The sequence below is a fragment of the Aedes albopictus genome, chromosome 1 (genome assembly GCF_035046485.1).
Source record: "Aedes albopictus strain Foshan chromosome 1, AalbF5, whole genome shotgun sequence".
Classification (NCBI taxonomy): Eukaryota; Metazoa; Arthropoda; class Insecta; order Diptera; family Culicidae; genus Aedes; species Aedes albopictus.
This window is the reverse complement of record NC_085136.1, coordinates 202790090-202817065: the sequence shown is the minus strand read 5'-3', so window position 1 is coordinate 202817065 and position 26976 is coordinate 202790090. Positions and strand designations below refer to the sequence as shown.

General features: G+C 40.1%; 1 protein-coding gene across 4 annotated transcripts in view; it reads right to left on the bottom strand.

The window, feature by feature from the left end:
• Window positions 1-26976, bottom strand: part of LOC115263717 (T-cell leukemia homeobox protein 3) — a 131539-nt gene that overhangs the window by 30044 nt on the left and 74519 nt on the right. For 2 of the 4 annotated variants that reach the window (XM_029866960.2, XM_029866962.2), the window contains one exon: window positions 13660-13888. In XM_029866960.2, coding sequence (XP_029722820.1) covers window positions 13660-13888 — 229 coding nt within the window. The remainder of the gene's footprint in view (window positions 1-13659; window positions 13889-26976) is intronic. The other 2 variants (XM_029866961.2, XM_029866963.2) reach the window with 1 other exon arrangement.

Genomic DNA, 26976 nt, shown 5'->3' with positions numbered 1-26976 from the left:
ATCCCACGCCGAAACAAATTCCAGGCTTCTTCCCTGCCACCTTCTTCACTTCCGCATCCTTTCTTCCACTTTCACCAAGCATTGGGCACTCTCTCCGGAAGTGGCCCGGTTTCCGGCAGTTGTAGCACACACGCTGTCGCACTCGTTCGTTTCGTCTGCTTCCGTTGTTCACTTTCAGCGCCCGGTCGTGGCGCTCCTCGGACACTTCTTGCCGCTTCTCCACCCGTCGGTGGTACTCGTCCATCAGCCGCTGCTTTACAAATTCCAGTGACTGGTCGGCATCCGGACGGCTCTCCAAGGCCGTCACCAGTCCGTTGTAGGATTCCAGCAGACTTCAGTACACCATTGCCAACGATTCCTCGATCCTCTGTCCCGCATACGAAAGCCTCGATCGCGAACAGGTGCTCTTCCATATTCGCACTTTCTTCGTAGTTGAAGCGACGTCACCGTAGCCTTTTCGTGGTACTTCTTCAAACGTTCCCACACTTCCACCGCAGACTTCAAGTCTTTCACTAGCGGCAACTGATTATCTTCCACATTCAGAATGATCAAGTCCTTCGCCTTTTGATCCTCTTTCGACCACGCCGCAGTCACTGGCGCTGGCTTCGTTTCCGAAACCGCATGCCACAGGTCGAAAGTAATCAGCAGCATCTGAATTTTCACCTTCCATGTCTGGTCATTTTTATTATTTAGACGGGGAATTAATACTTTTTAGCCATTTCCACAAGTACGTATTCCGAGGTGGCGCACTGATGAAGGTGCAACCAAAATAACACTATTCGGTCGTACCCGACGGCGACGATTTCACTGCACAAAATGGCACTTTCTCAAAGATTTCTTCTTTCCCCGTTCTGGGGAAGTTTCGGATCGCGTACGGCGCTCCTGTCCAAATCGTTTCAATCGGGTGCCCTGATGGTCCCTCCCTTTCCCAATATATGATGAGATATGTATATGTATTGTATGTCAGTGTGTGTTGTGTATGTTTTGTTATACATTTGTTTGAAAAACAATCATAATCATGATCAATAAGCATTTATAAACAAAACATTTACCTGATTACTCCTGAAATAAAATGTGGATTAGTCCTGGGATTAGTAACAAAACATTAAAAAAAAGCACATCAAATCTCGATCCTGGAATGTCTGCTCACCACCGATCGGCCACTTTTGGGCAAGAAAACATTAACAAGATCGAAATTTGATGTGGTGGTAGATCTTACGCCGCAACGCACCATTCTAAGGTGATCTACCCACGTTACGGGGCTAAAGTTGGTAAACTCAGTTTTATTCAAAAACTGGAAGTCACCAAAACACCAGTAGTAGGACTAAATGCTATAACTCCTTGAATTACAAGAACACATATTCCAAAATTGAAAAATAGGACGACACTAGATTTCGGTTTGGTAGATCTATCACCGCAACGTAACCCAAAAAGGCGATCTACCCACGCTACGGGCTCCGTTAAAGATCGAGCATCTTTTAAACCCCCTCAACCATTCATCCCTCAGCACGGGTCGCCTGACACCTTGGATTGGGGTTAGGGGCTGTCCATAAACCACGTGGTCATAAGGGGGGGGGGGGCGGGGGTCAGCCAATGACCATTTTGTATGGACGAAAAAAAAATTGTATGAACTAATGACCACGCGGGATGGGGGGGGGGGGGTTGAGAAGTCCCAAAAAAATGACCACGTGGTTTATGGACAGCCCCTTACCTGTTTGGTGGACTTTTACCCCCGGAACAGGTGGTCCATAGTGCTATTCTAAGCCGGCAGCTACACGGGCATTCCGTCCAACCTACTCTCAGGCCGACGCACATGGTACCGGAGGCTGGCTCACCGGGATCTGGAAATGGTTAAAGTGACTCACTTGAACGGCTACGCGGAGGGGATAAAGCTCGTCGTCCATGGAGAGGAAACAGTTTGTCGCTGTTGCATCCAAGGAAATGTCTCGAGCATCGTTTCCGAGCGAGATTGATCGCGGATCGCCAAGAGAGCTTGGACATCGTTCACTGGAAACTTGGGATTTTCTCACCATGGTGGATCACTACACCCAGATGACTGTACCATTTGTTCTTTACTCCTCCGAAAAAAAAAATCCGATCTTGCGGAGAAGGTACGAGACTTTGGGGACTCGACACGACGCGATTCGACAAAACGCCTCTAGCTCTGCAGTCTCAATGGTGGTAGGGAATACGGGAGTTAGACAGCGGTTTATACGGAGTGGGGGCATTTTCAGCGATTTCTCAGCGTCATACTGTCCCCAAAAAAAATAGGCTAACGTAGAGGAAAAATCGTTAACTGAAAAAGATAGCGCTGTGCATGCTGCTGCAGGTAGGCTTGGAAGACAAGTACTGGGGTGATGTGATACTGGCAGTAACCCATCTCTAGAACCGTGTCCAATTAATCGATAGGAGTCAGTCTGTATGAATATTGGTTCAGCAGGAAGGTAAATCATAGCCGGTATCTTGGCCGCAGACCGTTAGGTTCACGCATTGCAAATCAGGCCTCAGCCTTCAGTAGGCCAAATCGCGATGCACGCTGTACCAGTTCTTGATACTTAAGCAGCAGTTGGAAGCAGGGCAGACGCTATCCGCCTTATGAGGGCTAAGAGAGTGGTAAGACCATAGGTAGGGTTTTTTGACCCCATTCCCGGCACTACAGGTAAACAAAATTGTGCATTACCTAAATTCACAACGAAACGACCGTTTTCGTCCACCTCTTTCATCAGAATCAGATACCTTATTGCTTGAACTTGTTGATTGCGTTAACAGTGATTGTTGTGAAGATTTTCTGCAGGAAAGTTGATTTTTAACGAGTTTACTGCACCTTAGCCATTTCCCGGCACAAGTGCCGAACTTCCAGCAAAATGGAACAGGAAATCACTTCGGCACACATCCAGGCTTATTCTGCGCGGCGTGTGACGTGAGACGGACGGTTTCGTCTCACGTGACGTGAGACGACTAATGTTAATCAAATGGGGCGAGTCGACTTTTGTCACCTCATTCGACTCGTCTCACCTCACGCGCCGCGCAGAATAAGCCTGATCTTTGCTCTGTCGAGCTTAATTCGTCTGCGGTAAAAGTTGTTTTGAGCACTTGTGCTTTGTGAGGCTTCAGAGTGAACGTGTAGCTCATTGACTGTGGATTCCGCTGCGGAAATGTTGCGGAAGATAATTACCTACGGAAGTGCGTTCGGAAAACATGCGGCAAGTCATATTTTGATTTGCTTTGCAGTGAGGTGCAGGGAATTGACCCAAGTAGTTCGAAACCCTAGCTGAAAATATTCCGGACTATTTCTCCAATTCCCAACCCTTACTAAACTGTTATTCACACCATCCCTGGACGAAAAATAAAATCTATCGAATAGCAAACAAGCATTCTTTGGCGAAAATGATTCGATATTATCGGAATTTCACTCAACTGTGACGCAACTGTGGGCACTGCAGTTTTTATGCGATTAGAAGAAAAAAGCACGACTCTCCGACGACGACGACGACGGTGGCAGAAAAATTGACAGCAAACATTGGTTTCTGGTGTGTAAACAACATTAGTTTGTGCTACCCGATTTGCATCTGCTGAAGTTCAAGTCTTCTACTGTGGCCACCATCATCGTCGTCGTTGAGGTCTTCGCCGCCGTAGGCATGTTGGTCCCCGTGCACTGCAGCAATGGATTAGAAAGCTGCTTCATCTACTGCTACTGGTCAGTGGCTACTTGCGGTCACACCTCCGCTATCCCTAACCAAATCAGCAAAAAAGTGCAATCAAATCAGAGTTTAGGTCGCCGTCTGTGAAGAATGTACCGAATTCCCAGCTGTCCACCGACGGAGATGCAAAACGTGGAATGTTATTCAATCAAAGCGCGGCATCGACGGCCGAGTAACTGTCAATTAAGCCCGCTGTAGATCCACTCGAGCTCAAACCGCATGGAGCGGGTAATGCTTCTGTTCGTTGCCGGTTTGAAAAATTGACAGAAGCAAAGGGGAAGCATCTCTAAATGACCAAGTGGACCAAGCAGCGCAGACGATTGGATCTGTGTTTAATTGAAATTCAATTAAAAATAACATAATTTTACCATAATCGAATGAATCGTGAACGATGGAGTGCTGCGCTATCCGCGCTTCGCAAAGAAGTGCACAGGAAGAAAAAAAAAAAAATAGCCGCGGTGAGCGTCCTCCAGGTTCGAGAAAAAGGTGCAAACGAAGAGAACATCCCCGAACTGAGCCGGCAAATTGCATTGTACCTATGTGTACCGGCATCTATCGCCAAGGGGACCGACTGTGCCTATGGATCACCACGACAATGTCCAGGTTGGAAGCTATGCCAGCGAATATTAATGAAGGAGCCATGCTTTTTAACGTAATTTATACGAAACAATTAGGTGAGCAACAATTACGAGATTAACATTTCTAATTACGATTTGTGAATTATTCATGCTTTCATTATATTTTTGTTCGTTTGTTGTGGACCTGTGCGGCTTCTGCGCGAAATGGTTTTCGGCCGACGAGGTTGACCAACAGCCTTACTGATTTTTTTTTCACAAAGAGGTTGGATTGAAATACTGTTAATCTTGGCATGGTGCTTCTCGTCGTGAAAATAAACCACTCTAATTTTAGTTTTTTTCAGACTCTTTGACATAATGTCGTATATAACATGATACAAATTTACTTATTTAAGGACATAGTTGCAGGGGTTACAAAATGGCAGCGAGTATGGCCTCCACTCTCTCCCTTATACCTCACTCCCCTCACCATAGTCTTGGAGAAGCGCGGAAGTTAGCGAACACTTTCTCAAAATTATACTTGCTTACCTTCTCAAATTGCACTCAGGTTGCTACTTGTGGTAGACAACTATATTTTTCATCCGTTAGGAAGTACTACTTTGCAATATTCACAATATTTTCACAATTTCGTGCCACTGCACTTTTTTTCTTCGACAAGCGCGTCACCCTTATTTTCAAATCACTTTTTAACAGTCTTCTACACAACACAGCACTGTAATAAGTTGATCGGTTACGTGAAATTGTCCACACTTTCGTCTGACCTACCGTTTATCGCGAAAAACTTACACGTTTTCCACTTTTGTGGCCGAAAACCCGGATCAATTTACATCGCGGTTCGCTAAAACGGAAAAGCGTACCGTTAAACTGAGTAGTATTGTTCAACGTACGGTGAAATTGATCAAACCGCAGTTCATGTTTATCACGAAACAAGGCTGTTATTTTGGTAATCTTTTTAACTATTTTAAATATCATACTGCCAATGTGATTTCAATGGATAACAGAACAATTGTTCGCTGTTTATGAGTTGAAACTACATCAATTAATGTCACCCCATAACACGGTAGTTATTTTACGGTGAGAGAGAAAAAGTACAAGAGAAGAGAGGAGAGAGTTGTCAACAAAAACGTAAATAAAGTGGTGCACAATGGGATAATTGGTGAAAATATTGGGCAAAGTAGGGATTTAAATAAATTTAAAAATATTTTATAAGAACAAATTGTGTTGGTGGGCATATGCAATAAATCATATGTGTGCCAAAATTCAAAGGTACAACTGCTATTTTAATACAGCTCATTTTGGAAAGTTTTTGTTAGTTTATTTGACCAAGTCACACTACACTGTGCGCCGTCTGATTTGTTTGTTTTGAGTGGGTGGTTGAGAGGGTTATTAGAGCGGGAGCCAAGCTTATTATTATGATCTCGAGCAACCTTCACCTTAAGCGGAATCATAAATTATCAAGTGGTGACAAAGGGCCAGAATCAGCATCCCATCATTCAAATCTAACGCTTGCTTGCAGATTTCGTTTCCGCTTCAGTGTAGAGTGTTTCCTACCAACCTTCACTTTCGCTCCCAAATTTTTGTCGCTATCCACTTTCATGACATCGCGACGATGGAGCTCCACGTTTGACATCAAATTGTGTGGCCACCATAAACGAATTATACACCGCAGGCATCTATTGATGAAGACCTGCAGCCGTTGAGTGTTCTTCACTGATATACACCTAGTCTCACCAACGTATAGCACCACAGATTTCATGTTCGAGTTGAAATTTTTGGTGCATCGAATAATCTGATTATAATTCCATACATTTCTTAAACTTACAAAAGCATCTCTCGCCTTCTTGATCCATGCACCTATGTCGATCTTGGTGTCGACATCGCACATTGGTCGGGCTCCATACAAAGGGGCGGCCAAAACTCTCAAAAAACGGATTTGATATTTTTAAACTTCTTTTCACCTTATAACAAAGATAATGTATTGTAGTTTTATGATTCATAATTAAAAGCATACCAGCTTTTGTTTTTCAATGACATTTTCACTGCCAAAGTGGCCTAAGGCATAAAATTGAAAAATGAAAAATTCGAAAAAAGTAAAATAATAATATTTTGAGAATGGAATATATGTTTTATGTTATCCAGCATATGAAAGCTTGTTATTGGACTGTTTGAATGCACGTATGGTGCAAAATTAATGTGTCACAAAACTTTTCAAATTTTCATATATTGTCCCTTAGGAATTTTGGTAGTTTTTAGGTTAAAAAACGGTTCGTGTCGTCACGTGTCGCCGCAATTTCGAATAGTACATCTTAAACATCATACTTAGGGCTGCATAAAAACGTTTAAACTTTTTGCAGAAATTTGCAGTTTTTCAAATTAGAGCTATTTAAAAAAGTCATGTTTTTTTCATATATTTCACGTTGTTTTTCCATTTTTGACTGAAATAAAATTTATCTTCCCACATTTTTCACACGTTTTGAACAAACTTGATTGGATTTGATCGAAAGATGATCATTTAATTAAATTCAAATTGATTTTCTAACAAAAACGTTTCTAACGCAAAAATGTGGGGCTTACTTATTTTTACCGTTTTTGAAATTATTGAAGTTACGTAATTTTTGAATACCCCTTTTCAAACACTAAAAATGCCATATAACATATCTAGGCAACCTATAACTTCGATTTAACACATAAAAAGAGTTTTGGCCGAACTTTATATTTTTCCGACCATTGTGCATCGGTCGCCATTTGGCTACCAAGATATTGGAAGTTTTCAACATTCTCCACTGATTGCCTAGATACCGTAAAGCTGGAAGGGTTGACCGTGTTACAATCCAACGATTTGGTCTTTTTGACGTTGACGTTAAGACCTGCCACCGAGAAGCGATTGTCAAGATCATCGAGCTTGCTTTGCATATCAGAGCGCCATTGAGCTACGAGAGCAACGTCATCAGCCAATTCGAAGTCATTTAGGTGCTCCTTGGCTGCCACAGCAACTCACGATTTGGTTCACGATCAATCGCACCTACCAGGATCTCGTCGATCTCCAGGTATTATCTTTGACCCCCTGCTTTCTCTGGGTAGCTCACCCAAATCATTCTCGCCGGTGGCGCTGAAGGCGTTTTTGATGGCGCTCCATTGATCTTCTACGCTTCAACCTTCCGGAATATCCGTAGCACGGTTCTCCAGTTCCTCGACGAAGGACCTTTTCACCGCATCGTCTTCCAGTCGGCGTGTGCTAAGCCGGCGCCCGATTTTCTCCTCCTGTCGATGGATCCTAGCAATACGCAGCCGAATCACACCGATTTAGAGATGATGATCGGACGCAATGTCGGTGCTGTGTTTGTTCCGCACATCAAGAAGGCTCTCATTTTCGGCTGATGCAAATGTGGTCGCAAAATCTGAGCCGATATGTTACGTCTTAGAGTTACGCATTGCGATTGAATATTGTATAGTATTTTACATGATAAATACGCTGTTTTTGTATTTTGTCCGGATTGTGGTGTTTGACAAAATAACCCGACATATCTAAGGCTATAAATTGACATCAACGGTTACATGGTTTCTGGCAAATTTGAGCCCATACAAATCCAATTGCATAGCACAGGGGTTTTCAGCCCTTTTGGCTCACGGTGCACTTTCGGGAAATGAGTTGCTTCGCGGTGCACCTGTTCATTATAGTCAAAGAATCCGATTTGAGGGTTTCTTAAAAACGCTGTCCTATTTTCCAAAGCGTCTTGCTGGTGCAACGATATATGCTGAAATACTTTTTTCAGTGATATGATAACCGTCAACCTCCGTTGTTTGAACGACTCCTTATGCAAACCAACCAGTTTTTAACTTGAACTTCTATTAACCCGAAGGGCGGTTTGGTTTTGATCCTGCGTTCTGTTTCACTCCATTTCATATTCTGCTCATGACGTTTGAATCATTTTCATTTTGAACGATGTGCAGTTTAGCGGGGGTCAAATTAAAAAGTGTTAAGATTAGATGCGGTCAATCTAACGGGGGTTGACGGTATAACATTGGTTAGCTTTATTGTAACTTGTCCGAGCTTAGTACGAGTAAAACTGTTGATGAACCTGAGACATTTGTTTCTGTTGTTGACGGTATTCTTAAAAATTTTCGGACAACAATAATCTCCGATGGATTCCTAACAAGTTTACAAGAACCTCGACGAATTGCTGCGTTTACCCTTGAATCATTTTAAGAATTTTTCAACTATAACTGGATTCTTGGAAGATTCCTGGCAAATTTGCAATAATTGACAAGATTTTCGGTAAATTTCATTCTTGTTTTCTGGCCGATTCATAAGGAAATTTGAAGGTAATACAAAGACATTCAAAATTCAAAAATATCAAATATAAAAAGCAATGGAAAATTGAGAGAAATTCTAGAAAGCTGCTTGCGAGACCCTTTCCCAGGTCAAACAAGAATTCGAAGCAATGCAGGATGAATTTCTTTTGAGATTTTCAGCGAAGTTATTGAAGATGCACTACAGATTCCTTGTAAATCAATTGATGGCCGGATTTATCAAAAAAATCATTCTTACATTTCTCTTAAAATCAAGGGTAATCAAAACTCTCTCTTAGCAAGAATCTTGAAAATTTATTTAACGATCATTCGGAACTTCGTTTTGCAGTGGACCACAAGGTATTTTCGAAAGTTGTTCGTTAAAGTGATGGCAGGACTTTTTATTGGATATCTCAGCGCAGCGGACAAGAACAACCGAGGCGATCGACCGGTTAATTGATTGCCATCCCGCGAAATGTTATTGGTTCGAAGTAAACAACAAGGACTACGGTTTCAACATCGTCTATTTACATTGATGGAGTACGGACTGAAATATACATAACACAAGTTCATAACATGTCAGCGACTACGCTTCGTCAATCATACAGTACACACTACAACTGTCATATAATTAATATTCATATTTACCAGGGGGCTGTCACTACTCTACTCCAATACTTTTGATATGTATTGCGGTGCACTTGTCGAGACTTTGCGGTGCCCCAAGTGCACCGCGGTGCACGATCTGAAAACCGCTGGCATAGCATATCATGAAACTTGCACAAATCTTGGATGAAGTTGCAAGGTTGTTTTTATCCTTAAATAGAATGATCTACCAATTAGGAGAATATTTTTGTAAGCTGATATATGTTTGAGTTCTGTCATATAGAATAACATCCTACGAATAAATGGATTAGATTTCAGAAATAAAATTAAATGCCCTCATAGTATAGTATTAATATTCATGAGGGCATTTAAATTAAATGATTGTCCCTCGCGACCTCCTGGATGACCCCGCGACCCATAGTATGGGAAACCATGCAATAGATGAGAGGATATTGAAAATAGCGAATTTATAGTTTATGACAATATAGAGTCTACTAACTCTGAGCGTTGCACTTGTATTGATCTGTTTGTAATCTATCTTAATTATTTCTTCCGGATCCCGTCTCCGAATTCAAGAGCGCAATCAACAAGGAAACGTAATCGCCACATTACCCAGGTATCAGGAATCAGAAGGCCGGCTCCAGAGGCACGTTATCCTCCGTTTGGGACATTGTGCCATCGCCAAAATAATAGCCTATTCCATCATCTACCTGAGGAAAAAGAAAGGAAATACGGATAAGGATGGGGATAAGGACAGGTAGGGAAATAGGAAAAGTACCCTGGAAGAGGATACTAACACAGAAGCGAACCACAATGGGTTCAAACAGCACCCTGAAAGGGGCACTGTAATAACGCATAAAGCGAAAGAGAGCCTATAGCTCTTTACCACAGAGGGTCAAGAACAGCAGAACCCGAGCAGAGGAGAATAGCAAGTTAATAACTACGAAATCACATAACCTGTTTTTATATCTTGTTTTGTTATTATTAAATTATCAAGGCATAGCTTTTCCATAACAAATTTTGTTGGACAATCTCATTTTGTTATAATCAAGCTATTGATATACAATAACTAAATTACATTTAAATAACATGTTTTGTTGAAGTTCAAGTTTAGTTATTGTTGTACTATTGATCAACTTATCAGCAATAGCACGACAGTAACAAGTTTTGAAATCACAGCAACAATACGACAATTATGACCTGTCCCTTTGTGTTGTTCCATTTTTGTATTCAGTTAAGAAGGAAATTTCTGAACGACTCCTTTTAAGAATTCCTTAAATAATTTTCGGATATGCACTTGGAAGTTCTGGAGGAACCTTTCGACAAATCCCTGGAGAAGTCTTCAAGAGAACTCCCGATTTCGCTGTTATTAAGTTGTAATTAAAACTAACAAAACAAGTTATTGAAATGGTTTTCCAGGAACATTTTTTTGTTATGGAATTTGTTATTTTGCCGCTTATGACAGACAAGTTTATAACACAATATGTTATGGTAATAACTTAGAAATAATCGATTTTATTATTCAGTTATTTTGCCCAAATAACACAGCCCCTTATGCTGTTGTTATTCGCTTCTGCTTGGGAACGTCCTGAAGATTCAGGTTTCTGAAATCAGTTTTACTTAACAAGTGTTTGCCGAGTACTCGGAAACGCAGTTGCGCAAAAACTGGACAGTTACATATCAAATGATACGAAGTTCCATAATCGGATTCACAGTTATCACATACAAATTAAAAGCTTGCTGAATACTCGCCATGTGATAACTGAGTCGGCAGTGGCCAGTCAACGCTTTGACCAGCATGCTGCGATTCTGCTCAGACAGATTTGTTAGATACTTCACCACCCGTAGAGATGGCTCAGTACAATACAATTTTGTTTGACGACATGACTCCAAACTATTCCAATATTGTTTGTGCTGAGTGGCAGCCCAGGTGTCAATCTGGAGCTTCACCCAACACTTCGATACCGGAATAGCTGGCTCAGGACCAATGAAGTCATGGGATGCTCCAGTGCAAGCTAGCTCATCAGTCAATTCATTTCCAGCGATGGAAGAACGGCCAGGTACCCATACAAGGTGAACAGCGTTTGCTGAATTCAGCTCCTCGATTTGAGTTCGACAAGCGATAACTATCTTCTACCTGGAGTTGGACGATGCAAATGCCTCATTAGCAGCCTGGCTATCTGAACAGAAGTATATTACTTTGCCCATTACGTGCTGCTGAAAAGCTGATTGGAATCCGCACATAAGAGTAGATATTTCGGCCTGAAAAACGGTGCAGTGTCTACCAAGTGAATACGACTGATACAGCCTTAGCTCACGCGAATAAACACCAGCAACTGCTCGACCTTCGAGAAGGGAGCCATCAGTGTAACATACGATGCCGTCTGAAATACTTCTCTCCAGATATCCAGATGTCCACTCTTCCCGGGAAGGGAATTTGATGGAAAATTACAAGCAATTGTAAGATCACTTGGAGCAAGAACAACTTTGTCCCAATCCACTAAAAGTGGAAACAACGAGGTGTGTGTTGAACTGCGGTTCACAGGAGTTTCCTCTAGTAAACCGAGTACTCATAGGCGGTAAGTGCAAGAAAGTGCTTCTTGTTTGAGATGAATGTGTAGAGGGGCAACGTCAAAGAGAACTTCGAGCGCCGCCGTGGGAGTTGAAGAGAACGCTCCAGACATCGCCATTAAGCACATCGTTTAACCACCCAGCAACCCATTTGGAGATAGCCTAATTTTGATTGGACCGCTCTCATTTCGCCCTTTTGCCACCAGACAAGACATCCATAAGCCAATATTGGACGAACAACAGTTGTGTAAATCCATTTGATATACTTGGGTTTTAGACCCCAAGTTGTACCAAAGGTTCACCGGCATTGCCCGAAGGCCATAGGGGCTGTTCATAAACCACGTTGACCAAAATTTGATCATCTCAGACCTCCCTTTCCCCCCTCGTAGACTTTTGTCCATACAAAATTTTTGAAATTTGTATGGAGTGTAGACTTTGGTCAGACACCCCCCCCCCTCACCCCAAGAAGTCTACGTGGTTTATTAACGGCCCCATACAAACTTTCTTGATTCTGAACTCAATATGAGGTGTCCAGGAAAGCTTGGAATCAAGAATAACTCCAACTTTCTTGACCTGTTTAGTCATATTGATTTCAGAATCAAAGAGACGCAAAGGTCAAACACCATTACGGTTTCGCTTTTCCGTGAAAAGAACAATAGATGTTTTAGTCGGATTTACCGGAAGGCCATATTGGCGACACATACCCTCCACTACCTGAAGAGGGCTTTGCATCATGTCGAAAAGGGTGCTGATGCACATACCGATTAACAATGTTAGGTAGTCGTCGGCAAATCCATAAGTATGAAAACCGCTATTATTGAGTTGCCTCAATAGCGTATCTGCTACGAGATTCCACAAAAGTGGTGACAAGACTCCCCTTTGTAATTTTATTGCTATCAACATAGACTAGGAGCACGGGGGTGAATCTTCGTCACGAAAAGCACTGCTCGTTTGATAGCTCAACACTAGCGAACCTGGTGGTGGAAGTCAAGCTTTTTCCTACAGCGAGCATAGGGAGACGACGTAGCACGCTTTGATGATTTTTTTATTTTCCCATGGAAATCCATTCCAATCTAGTTCTCCAAGTGACAATTTCACGACTTCCACCTCGAAACTTCAAATTTGTTCGAAGATACACATCTGTTCTGTGCTAGGAGTTGATTAGCTTGCTTAGTTCTCAAAACAAAATGAAACTACATTTAAAATTTAAAGAACATACTATTTTGACGAAATACAATGAACAGACAAAAACATCCCAAAATACAGATTGCTCATTAATCACATCTGCGCTGGTGGTTACTCGAGGGTCTTTAAAATCCAATTAATATTACCGTGCTTCATGGTAGCCATTTCTAACTGTCATCAACTTACGCCACATCACTAAAAGTAACCGCGCCACATCGACAAAGAAACGGGTCCCTTTTGAGGGAGCAGACTTAATTATCTAAATAGAAGTAATTACATTAAACTTTATCCTCTCTTCCCAGTCCGGATTTCGTACCGGGCGATGAAAATCCCCATCTTGGGAGTTTCCTTGCGCTTACAAGGTAATCGTCTTGGAAAGCATCTTGTTCATTTACCAAGAACGGACAAAATCCTCTAGTGGCAGGAAGTTTTGGGATGGACTTTCTGCGAAAGCCGTAAAGATGATGACTATCATGCTGAATACAGTCTGCAGGGATTTTCATTTCTTCGCTCCTTTTTTGCATGCTTTTCTAGCTTCAAATCGTAAAATAAACCATATTTCGAAAGATCATGGAATCAGGATAGATTCAGCTCGTGTTCTGATTGCGATTACTGAGCTGCTCTGTCAGCAGGAAAATTTGTCAAAACTAGCAAAACTGTCAGCAAGTTTCAAAACTCAATTCGTCAAGCTACTTTTTCAATCACGAGTTATATAAAAAAAAAAAACTCACCTCCATTTAGTCCGCCGATTCTGGAACCACGTTTTGACCTGGGCATCGGTCATTTTCAGTCCTCGCGCCAGTGCTGCCCTCTCGGCGGATGCTAGGTACTTTTGTTTGTGAAACCGTTTTTCCAGCTCGGCGACCTGGATCCGGGTGAACGAGGTGCGCGGCTTTTTCCGCTTCGGTGGCGTTCGATTTTGGTATGGATGGCCGATTCGGCGGGCGATGGGGAATGCTGCTGAAAGTGACATGGGAACAAAAACAGAAGCAACATGAATGACAGTGGGAGTGGTTAAGTGTAGTTTAGTGCTTTCATCGCCATCATGTTTGAAACTGGGGGAACTGTGCTTCGAAGGGAGTGTTTCATATAATACCAATGTCATTAAAATGTCATTAAAGTTGGTGCTTGGAAGCGGTCACTGAAACTAGTTTTCAAATGTACATAAATGTCGGATTTATCAAAGCATCGTTTAATTTTTATTTACCTTCATATATTTAATCGCTCACTCGTTTTGTGTCCGGCTACTCAAATGCAATTGCCCGGATTTCGATGCGATGTCGTGACTAAATGTGAAGTTAGTTTTGCGCTGGCCCTTTCCCATTGTATGTTTGTCGCACGTCACAGTCATGCTATTTATTCGTGCTTAAGTGCCTACAGTAATTTATAGCCATAATTTGAATTTTATATGCATAATGATGACTGTCCGTTTAGGTTGGCCTTATATTATATTTTCTGCAATTAGAACTTCAACGAAACGATTTGGTTACCTTGGTTGACCAAAATTGAGATTTGTGAGCGCCAAATTGCTGTTATGCCTAGTGGTAGACTAATAAAGAATGTTTTTATTCTATTTGAAAACGTCATTAAAATCGATAATTTTATTATTACTTCCTGTCTGTTTTTTTTAAACCCTACATATATTCCCATTCCTTGGCTTTTCAATTCAAACTACCAGTCATAAAAAGAAGAAGCTTGAGATCCTAGGCCTGAGTGAGTCCGTTAGTCGAACTTTGGAGAACACACATGGCATCCGGTCAAATTTTGCGATACTATACAATAGCCCACACGACAACAATATAACACGCTAAATACCGCCAGGCAAAAAAAAAATGGAACTATTCACTCTTACATGAAAAACGTCGAGCACTCGAAAAAGTCTCGTGTAATTCTGTTTCCGCATTCAACACTCGCGTCTCCATCACACTACCGATAAAACCGACCGACCTACCAACGCAAATAGTCGCGCGCTTCTGATTCCGCATTCAACACTCGCGTCCCAATCACCCTACCGAAAAAGCCAACCAACCAGTGGCGTAGCAGAGGGGGGGGGGGGGGGTGCGGAGGGTGCGGTCCGCACCGGGCCCCCGAATCTTGGGGGCCTCCAAATCAGGGCAGGTCTAGTGTTATAAACCTTCTCTGATTTGGAGGCCCCCTGAATTCGGGGGCCCAGTTTGAATAAAGTTCTGTGATGAGCGAAAGATTCCTACATATAAGTATAAGTTAAATACTTGCCGATCTGCTGATAGGTAAATAGGGGCCTCTTCGTGATTATCAAGAGATTTTGGAATGGGGAACACAGATGGCTATTTTGATGTTATATTATTAACAATTATAAATGTACACACTTTATTCATGTAGTTTCGTTAGTTTTGTTTATATTAATTTATTACTCTTTGCACCTGCAGGAGCCCCAAAATACAATAAAAAATGTGTTCGAAATCAAAATTGAATTTTACGATATTCAGTACCGATATGGAAGTATAATTCATGAGCATTATGGAAATGTCCCTGATATCCTAACCACAGAACCAAACATAGGTGTTGATTTAGCATAAGATAGCAGCTGAAATTCAGGGGCCCCTTTTTTCAAAATTAAGAACTGAACGCATGTTACGTTCTTGAAGGGTTTCTGCGGGAATTCCTTCGGGCAAGAATATATTTTTCGATTTATCAGGCAGTTACTTCAAAGACTTCTTCAAAAATTCCTCCATGATTTACTTCAGAACTTTTTTCAGGGATTGCTTAAGAAAACTTTCTAAGTATTGGTTTACGAATACTTACAATGATTGCTTCAGGGACTCCTCCTGACATTTCTTCAAGAATTTCTTCAAACAATTATCAAGAAATCCTTCAGGAATTCCTTTGAGATTTTTTTGTAAGAATTTCTTCAAGCAGTCGTTCACAAATACCATTTCGGAACCGTTCATAAAACCATTCAAGGATTATATCATGAAACTCTTCAAGAAATCCTTCAGATGGACCTCAAGGAATTTCTCCTAGATTGATTTTAGAGATTTCTTCAAGAAGGAATCTTTCAGTAGTTCCTCATGGAAAATATATTTGATGATTTTTTGAGATTTTTGAAGCCATACCCGAATGGATCCTTGGGAGATTTTCCAAAGAAATTTGAATGTATTCCTGAAGAAACTCTTATAGAAATGTCTGTAGGATTTTTTGTAGAAATTCTAAAAAAAATCTTTAAGAATCGCCTAGATGAATTCTAAGATATATTAGGAAAGAATCATTGGGTTGATTTTGGAGGTATATTTGATGATGTTCTGGAAGGATTACTACAGTACTATGAAGTAGTACTGCAAGTACTAGGAGTACTATGAGTAATTACTTAAAGGATTCCTGAAAAAAATCTGTAAGCAAAGGGATTTTTGGAAGAACTAATTATGAAATGCCTAGATAATTTCTCAAGAAATCAATGATGGAAACCCCAAAGGATTCCAAATTCTTTAGTGCAAATAAAAAAAAACAATCTTCAAAAGAATTTTCGCAGGAGGCCTTGGGTGAATTTCTGTAAGACCCCCTGAGGAAATTTGTGAAGGAATTCTTTAGAGATGAATGTGTCCATCCTTGTAGGGTTATCTGAAGAAAAACTTCGAGAAATCCATGAACGAATCTTTACACGTAACTTGGAAAACAAAATCCTTGTTGAAAAGATTAAATTTTTACTGGAATTTCTTAAAAGATTCTTGAACGAATTGTGAAAAAGGACTTAAAAACATTGCCTAAGGAATCTTTGAATGAATTTCTACGGAAATTATTAGAGGAATTTATGAGGAAATCCCTGCAGGTATGATTACTAAAGAAATACTTGAACAAATTCTTAAGAAATCCTTGAAAGGACTTCCAAGAAAAATCGTATGAGGCAGTGCAAAAAGAACCCTTGAAGAAGTTTCTAAAAAAATCTTGAAGGAACTCCAAAGTATTCCTCTGAAAAAATGCTGAAGAGAACATGTGAGAATCGATGTGATATCTTTAAGAAACTCTTTATAGAGTTCTTGGGATTACATAATACTGAAGAAAATCCTTCAAGCAATTGAACAAAAAGTTTCCTAAGGAATCGCTGTTGCAACTTTCGCAGAAAATCTTCGAGGAATTTGTAAAGAAGTCCTTGAAGTTTTTCCCAGATGAATCGTAAAAGATATCCAAGAAAGAGTTCTTGGAGCTCCGCACTTGAGAAAAAAATATTGAAGAAATCGTTAGAAACATTGCGTTAGAAACTTCGTGAAAGAAATCCGGACGAAACTGGTGTAATCGCTAAAGGAACCGTTAAAGGTATCAATAGAGAAAAAAAGCTGATAAAAACCTTGGAAGAACTCCTAAAGGATTCATTAAGGAATTCCAGTAGAATCTCTTGGAGCAATTCCTGTGAGAATTTTTACATCATGTATTACAATTTTTGAAGTATTTCTTCGGATTTTTTTTTCTTTTTCAGTAATTAATTCGGAAACCAGTGTACAGATTCGTTAAGGAATATCTTTAAACATTAATTTGAGAATCCATTCGGCTATTGCTCTAAAAATGACGATATATTTGTTTAATTGTTAGGCATTTCCTTTGGAAACTTCTTCAACTAATTTTCAGAAATGCTACAAAAATGGCTTCTGATTTTTATTTCTACGAACTTCTTTAGATTTCTATTTCTACGAAAATTTTGTTGGGAATTCCGTCTGCAACTTTTCACTGACTTTTTTTTGACAATTCGTTTGAGAAAACCTCTGGTAATAACTTTCGGAATAACTTTAACACTTTTCTGGAAACTTCTATGCCAATCCCTACGGGAATTGATTGGGTAATTCATTTGGCATTTTTTTTGGTAATTTATTCGGTGAGTTTTCTGTGAGTTACCTGAAAAAAACTTTCAAATATCTTTTGGCGGTTTTTTTGGCACATTCTTGGGAAATGCTTTGATTGGATTTGATCCGAAAGTTCCTATAAGAGTATTCTTGGAATTTTCTCTGCAAATGTTTTTGAAAACTATTTCGGCATAACTCTTTTGGAATTTCTCGGCAATAATATTCAAAGTTGAATTAGGTTATTATTTTTGAAAATATCTTTGGCATAACTTTTTAAAATTCTTTGGGTTTGGAAATTTATTACGGAATTCAGTAATTTCTCTAAAAGTTCTACCAGCAGTCCCTTTGCTCATATACCTGACAATTACTAATAGCACAGCGTAACAAAAATTAACTTTTGGTCTGTCTCAAGAGCAAACTAATGTGTCTCTGACAGATTTTGGGCCGCGGTTATGTTAGGTACGATACAAACCACCCCCAAAAATTGCATAACATAAAATGCTTAAATCTTTCAAATATGATTTGATAAAAAGGAAATATTTTGCGCGAGTCGTAAATTTAGATGTTAATTGACCATTTTACCTTTTAATTGCTTAAAAAATATTTCCATGCTTAACGGCTTGCAGTCAAAAAAGCCCAAAATCGCATATTTTGCCCTATAAATTGAGGTATAGCTCAAAATTGTGGCGTCCTGAAACAAATCGGAGCCCGGATTCGGATTCAGTGGCCCAAAACCTGTCATAGACACATACAGGTACTTTGAAAATTAATTAGTCGATTCGTTTGTAAATTTAAGTGGCAACTTTTAAAAGCTTCTTTGGTAATTCCTCTGTAAATTTCTTCTGATATTTCTTTATTAAATTCCGTCTGTTATTACTTTTGATGTTCTATGAGATACATCTTTGAAAATTATAAATAAATCCACGAATTTTCAACGGAACGAATTACCAAAAAGAGAATTACCAAAAGAATTTCCAAAAAAATTGGATAATTACCAGAAGAGATCACAAACAATTTCCTAAAAATGTATGAAGAAATTTCTATAGAATTTCTAGGAGGAATTTCTGTGAGAATTGAAAGAATTCTTTTTTATGAGTTTCTAAAGTATTCATTGGAGGAATTTATGAATCCTTGAATAGGCTTATTACAGGAATTTCTAAAAAAAAAATCTAGCAAAAACACTCAATGCATCCCCTGGAAGAATTCATATGGAATTTCTTGGAGGAATTTGTGTAAGAATCTCCGGAAAACCCTTGCAGTAGTAATTAAATAAATTCATGAAGAAATCCTTGCATAAAAAGACCCCAATAGATTTCTTGTACAAAATTATTTGTAAAATACCTGGAAAAATCAGTTTAGGAATGAATGAATGACATCAATTGAAGAAACTCTAAGAGAATACTTGAATTAAATCTGAACGAATCTTCGGGCAAATCGCAAGAGAATTACTAAAGAAATCTCTGGAAAAAATCCTGAAGGAATTTTGGGAGCAATTTCTAAAGGCTGCCTTAAAGGTGTTGGAATCCCAGCGAACGGTCTCACAACAGAATCGATCGAACTGAACCCGTCCCGGGATTATTCTTAATTCACGAAATAAATAAACTAGGGTAACGGTTGAATTTTGGACCCCTAGAGGACATTGGTTTTAATTTAATTCAAAATCAAACAGATTCAGAGGGTATTTACACATATCATAATGATGATGTTAGTATGTTCGTAAAAGCCTCCACTGTCCGTTGAAAATACCCACAAGGTCATTTCTGGCCTAGGGGCAAGACACTGTGCAAACGAGAGTAACTCTGAGAAATTCTGAGTAACTCTTTTCACCAATGATCGACGAAATTTGTCGAAAAACACCCCTAAAACTGCAAGAAAAGCGAGATATCGGGCAATATTGTTTTGATTTTGCGATAAATCAGGCAACACCCATGTAGAAACGGGAGCAATCCGGTGGAATTCTGAGCAACTCTGTGACGGAAAATGTACTCTCCAGCACAGTGTCTTGCCCCAAGTTTCTGGCTGAAAATTTGATGAAAAATAACTAATTTTTGAAGCATCAGTTTTCACTGTTTTGGACACCCCAATATATTTTGGACCCTCTTCAGTATATATTTTGGACACCCGGTGTTTAAACTCGTTTGAAACTATTTTGGAAGAATTTGCCGCTTGAATATGCTGGATCATATCCTAATTACTTGATTGACAAAGGCTGATTAGACGAACTTTGCGAATTTAATGCGCTAGAATGATAAACGTTTTTGTTTACATCTGCAAGTTTCCTCAGCACCGCAATCTCTTTTTGTAAACATGATGCGATACTCGCACGGATGATGAGCTTGGCAAAAAATAATTCCAAGGCAAATAAGGATATTTCCAGTGAGGAAATGATTGCTGCCCGTGCAGAGCGATCTTATTTAGCGAATGATTCTAAAAATTTTCGTCATCTCATCATTAAACCTGTGAAAGTTGTGGTAAAAGGACACAGGGGGTCCAAAATATATGGGGGTCCAAATTATATGGGTTACCCTACTAGGATTGCGTTTTCGACAACATCTCTTTCTTATAACGAAGTAGTACGGACTAAAAATACAATTGTAAACAAAACACAGTTCATCGGCAAAATGCCTCGTCGCTAACTCACACAAACACACTTAAACAGCCAGTCAACTGTCAGTTACCCAGGGGGTTGACACTACCTCACTTTTCCATATGCTACCTGGGGGGTGCCACTACTCAATCTCAACAAAAGGAAATCCTTTAGAATTTTGAATAACCTTAGAACATTTCCTAAATCCTTGGAGAGACTTCTGGAGAAGTTATTTGTTTTGATAAGATAGGATATCTGTTACTTTACTATTTAGCCATTTACGCTGCCATTTTTATCCCACTCAAAACTATGGAATGAAGCGTTTTTGTTCTGTTTCTTATTTATATTTATATTAAAAATAACGTAATAATTCTGGAGGAATCAATCATAAATTCTGGAGAAATAGATTTTTTTTGAAAAGTGACCAGAGGAATACTAGCAAAAATCCCTGAAGGAACTCTTGCGAAAATTCTCAGAGTTGATAGATATTGAAAAATTCGTTAGAGGAAGTCCAGAAGGATTTTTCGAAAGAATTCCTTCAGAACTCCTACTGAAGTCCATCTAAAAATTTAATTTAATTAATTTAATTTAATTAATTCAATTTCTTCAGGATTGTTTTGTTTAATTAATGGAGAAATCCTATGATGAATCTCTTAGTAAAACCTTAGAGAAACTTCTTGAAGAATCCTTGAAGATTTTTTTTTTTGGAAAAGGGAATTTTTGGTGGGATTTCTGAAGTAATCTTAGGAAGTAATTCTTTACATATCTTTAAAAGGACACTAAGATAAGTAATGAATGCTTGAGGAAATTCCAAGTTTAATTATTGGCGAAATATGTAAAAGAGTTATTTGAGGGAAGAATTGAGAAATACTTGAAGAATCTATGGAAAATCACCAAAGGAATATTAAGAGGATTCTCAGAAATAAACGGAAGAATGTTTAAAGAAACCCTAGAAGGGCTTCTCTTCCTCTGAGGGAATCCCGATGTAATTTCTTGGAAGAACATCTGGTTCTAAATGAATCATTGATGATTTTTTGTAGTATTTTTTTCTGGAATTTTGAAATAATTCTTTAGATGATCTTCTAGATGAATCCTCAGAATATAATTGATAGATTCTTGAACTAATATTTCGAGAAATACTCTGTGCAAGAATCTTTTGAGTTTCTCTGTAGTATTTTGAAAACATTCCTGCATGTCTGAGGTGAACCAGCCAAGGAATTGAAAGCCTCATTAATAAGGCTAATTATAATAATATCATTCCTGAAGGAGTGCTTTTAGAGGAATACTGAATGATAACCTTGCATTTACAACTTAAAAGTTTCTTGAATACAAATTATTCTTCAAGAAAAATTTCTTTAAGAAAAAAGTAAAGCAATCTTTGAAAGCGTTTATAAATGATTATTTGGTGCAATTTCTAAATAATTTGTTAAAACATTTCCAGCATAATTCTTATAAAAAAAATCTCGCGCTCCCGAAAAAAATCATAAAGGAAAACAGGAAATAAGATAAGATAGATAATTTTTAACCTTCCGTTGGCCATCACTGCCAGCATCACTAGAATACTGAGTACAAAAAGCGAGATTTTTTCAAAGTTTTGTACAAAATATAACAGTGAGATTATTCGACAGTTAAATGTACAGATTTATCATTGTAAAATATGTACATATTATGTAATTTTCATGGGGGCCTACCAATTTGCTTCCGCACCGGGCCCCCAAATTCCTAGCTACGCCACTGCAACCAACCGACCAACGGGAATAGTCGCGCGCTTCTCAGTTCCAGTTCCGTAATTCCTCCAAGAGTTCCTATAGGAATTTTATTTGTTTTATTTCTTCAGAGATTTTTCAAGGATTCCTTCTTGTTAGGATTCCTTGTCGCAGTCCCCAGCGAGATTCGAATGAACTGGATAGTTCATCCGAAACTCTTACGCAGTTTTGCACACCATCCATCGTTGCTTTAATCAGTCTAGTCAACTTCCCAGGAAAGCCGGTTTCGTCCATGATTTTCCATAGCTCTGTACGGTCGATACAGTCGTATGCCGCTTTGAAGTCGATGATACATTGTGATTCGTTATTGACGAAGATCTGGTGCTTCGTGGACCGGCCGTCGATGAAGCGGCTTGATAACTTCCCACGAACTCATTCGTTTTAGGTGACAGACGACGGAAAATGATCTGAGATAGCACAGAATTTCTCACATTCCAAATGGTCGCCTTTCTTGTGAACAGGGCAGATTACGCCTTTCATCCACTCCTCCGGTTTCCCAGATCCTGACTATCAACCGGTGCAGACAGGTGGCCAACTTTTCTGGGCCGGCCCATCTTGATGAGTTCAACTGCGATACCATCCTTACCACCTGCTTTGTTGATTTTGAGCTGATGGATGGTGTCCTTTACTGCCCTCAGCGTGGGAGTTGGTTCTTTTCCGTCCTCTGCTGCTTTGGCGTTTTCGTTCACTCCGTTTTCGTGGTCTCCCGTGCCTACATCCTCCACGCCATTTAGGTGCTCGTCGAAGTGCTGCTTCCACTTTTCGATCACCTCACGTCCGTCCGTCAAGAGGCCTCCGTCTTTATCTCTGCATATTTCGGCTCGCGACACGAAGCCGTTGCGGGATGCGTTGAGCTTCTCGTAGAACTTCCGTGTTTCATGGGAACGGCATAGCAGTTTAATTTCCACGCACTCCGCTTTTATCAGGCGGCGCTTTTTCCTCGAAAGCGGCGGGTCTGCTGCTTCCGCTTCTGTTTGTAATGCTCCACGTTCTGTCGGGTTCCTTGCTGCAGCATTACCGCCCGTGCTGCGTTCTTCTCCTCCAAAATCGTCTAACCATTCGTTTCGTCGGCTCCTTTCCACGTACCCGATGGTGCTCTCGGCTACGTTGTTGATGACTGCTTTTACTGTTTTCCAGCAGTCCCCTAGAGGGGCCACATCGACCTTACTCTCGTCTGGCAACGATGCCTCAAGATTTTGCGCGTATGCTGAGGCGACATCCGGTTACTTCAGTCACTCAAGGTTGTGACAGTCACCGACACCGTACATAATTGAGGAAAGTTTTGGGCGCAGTTTTGATATCGCCAGATAGTGGTTGCAGTCGATGTTGTCGCCACGATAGATTCTGACGTCGATAATGTCAGAGAAGTGCCGTCCGTCAATCAGAACGAGGTCGATATGTAATTCCGTCTGCTGTGGTGATCTTCAGGTATAACGATAAGGGAGGCTGTGTTGAAAAAAGGTGCTATGTATGCTTATGTTTTTGGAGGCGCGAAGTCAATGAGTCGTAGGCAGGCCGTTTACTTTCGTCAGCTGCTGGTGAGCGCTGAACTTTCCAATCGTCGGTCTGAATTCCTCCTCCTGGCCTATCAAGTCACCTATGATAATATTGACATCAAGGCTTGGGCACGCGTTCGAGCTGCGCGTAAAAAGCGTCCTTGTCATCATCAGTACTTCCGAAGTGAAGACTGTGCACGTTTATAATGCTGAAGTTGAAGAATCGGTCCTTGATCTTCAACCTGCACATTCTTTCGTTGATCGGCCACCAACCGATTACGCGCATCTGCATGTCGCCCATCACGAAAAGCTATTCTAAGCTAAGTGTGTTGCCGCAACTCAGGTAGATGGTATGATTACTTCTAAACGTTCGCACCATGGATCCTGTCCAACACACCTCCTGCAGCGCTACGATGCCGAACCCTTGGTCCTACAGTAGATCAGCAAGTACACGGGTGCTCCTAATGAAGTTGAGAGATCGGCAGTTCCACGTACCGAGTTTCCAATCGCAAGTCCTTTTTATTTACTGGGGTCGTTGCCGTTGATGTCGGTTCGTATTATTCTGTTGTTGATTTTCCGTTACAATGGTTTCCGGCCCTACGACCGGACACCAGCCCCCTACTTTCCGGAGGACCATAGTCCACAGTTGAGCTTAGAGCCCTTTCCTGGCACTCAGACGTTTATCAGCCACCCCTAACATGGGGATCAGACGCTGTTGTGAGCCGCTCCTCCTGGATAACAGACGCTCAAGTTTGCAGAAACAACCCCGCCCCCTTCCCTGTCAGCCTACGACCAAAGTTCCCACCGGGGTTGGTTACCCGATCTTCCCTAAGGTTGCTGGCAGTTGATATGAGTTGCTGAACAGAAGCTAGCGATCTCAATTGCGCGAATTACCCAGCCTATACCGTGCCCTCTCCCCTAGAGCGTTACGTCATCTGTGGACCGCGCCTTTTCAGTTTTGTGCGTGTTGTGGTTGACAAAAATCCTCCTCATTTCACCATAAACAGACAAAAGCACGATATTTATACAGGGTGTTATCACAGAGAACAGACGAACATGCTCGAACAAAATTGCTTGAAAATCTTGTGTAAAGAAAAAATAAGCTCAGTAGCGACATCGACGGTGACTTTCCCACTCAAAAACTTGTTTCGACACCGACCGCTTTCTGAAGAAATATTTCACTAGCGCACCTTTAAATTTTCTCACTCAGATTCTGAGCTGTATTTGCTTAAATAACAAGATGTTTATGATTATTTCACTAACCCAGCAACAAAATTTGAGCAACCCATTGATAATTAGTTTCATTATTTTTAATAAGAAACAAATTAAACAAGAATTCAATTATCGTTTTCCAAGTCAAACCAATACATTCTTTAGGTGGAACTATACTAGGGTGCACACTTGGTGACACTAGCGCCAAATGATAAAACAACGGCAAATTTGTACCCCAATTCGAAATTTGACAGCGCCGCGTAATGGCCACATTCCCAGTTATTTCAAAATAACCGTTGGAATGCTTTACACAATAGCACTACATGAGCTTGGACGTCTGTTCTCTGTGGATAGAGGACCATAAATGAAAAAAATGTACTACACATATGGTCAAATCTCAATCGTTACGTAGTTATTGAACTTCCCATGTTTTTGATTATTATTGCCTTAACTGGCTATAATTTTAAAATGGTCAAACTTATCGCAGTTTCTTCACCCTTATTCGAAAGATTCTGAATTTTCTATCAAATGGCATCTTTGAATCGATTGGTTTAGTTAAATAACTAAGTTTTCTAGAGCAAATAGCTCAAAAGTAGTGTGTTTTAATTTGTTTTTGTTAATTATCTTTGAAAAATGCGTAATAATTTAAAATTATTTTTTAGGCAAAGTTGTGGCTTCTGTTTCACTCTACAATTCGTTTTTTGACATCAAACTTGTATCTCTTATCGGTTTCTTGCAAGTTCGATTTAAACATCGCATTTCAGATCATAAATTTACAATAGTCAAGGTAAGCACTATTTTGCGCACTGTTCCGCACATTTAAATCAAAATTGCAAGAAAACGATTAGAGCTAGAAGTTTGGTGTCAAAAAACGAATTGTACATAGAGTAAAACAGGGGCCACAACTTTGCCTAAGAAAGATTTTTTATTTATTAAGTATTTTTTAAAGATAATTGACGAAAACAAATTAAAATACACTACTTTTAAGCTATTTGCTCTAGAAAACTTAGTTATTTAACTAAACCAATCGATTCAAAGATGCCATTTGATAGAAAATTCAATAATCTTTCTGCGATAAGTTTGACCATTTCAAAGTTATAGCCAGTTAGGGCAATAATAATCAAAAACATGGAAAGTTCAATAACGTAATAGTTGAGATTCGACCATATGAGTAGAACAATTTTTTTTCACCATTTTTTCCTCTTGTACTCACGAACCTAACACCCTGAATATGCAGTTTTTCTGAACTCTGTTTTAAGGACAAGCTCGTTAGAATCCCAATATGGCCGACTTTTGCATCAACTCACGGTTTTGAGCGAGAAATCTCCCAAAGACCTAATTTCAGAACCAGTGCACCAAATCTTCTTAATTTAAGCTTTTTACAAGTGAGCAAGAACAAAATTAAAATTATGTACACTATTGTTTGAATTGCTTCTTAAGATTTGTGCATTTGAGTTTCTGATGCAAAGTTGAACTAGGATTCAGAGGCGTTTATCCTTAACGCTCGAACAAGGCACCATCCCCGACCCAAGGATTAATTTGTCCCCGGTTTACGGTAGGTACTCATACCCTAATTAGTTGAATAATTGAAGTCCGAGTGTTTTTTCCAAATGTACATTATTTTTGGCTTGACACACCACTATTGTGAAGCATTATTGTGAACCAGTAGAAGTAATTTTCCAACTTGTCCTTTGTTGTAATATAAATGTTCATCTGCTCCACTGTTTAAATTTGTTTATCCGTCCACATCCTTATTTCTCAGTTAGCCCTTCCGATTCGAATTAAAACACGTGTCAAAATCGATCAGACAGACAATCAATAACAAAACACCGACCGCCTGTGTTGTGCGTTCGCCGTAGGCTCAATTTCCGATTCCATCGGAAGATTATCGATATTATCCCACCAAATTTGATATCCATAAACGCCTCGTGTTATTCGCCCTATCCCTCTCCGATCCTTATCGAGTCATCCTCTGTTGTGAACGCCTCTGCCTACTTCTCTCAGTCAACATCCCTCCCTCGGTAGGTAGGTACCTAACAGCAAAGCGTCCAATTTTGATGGATGCAGAAGAGTTGGGAAAATTTCCAGTCTCGGTTCCTCAATCTGCCGAAGGAACCCATTCCTTGCGCCTTGTTCGTTGGTGGTAGAAAAGGGATTATATAATTTTGGAAAACGG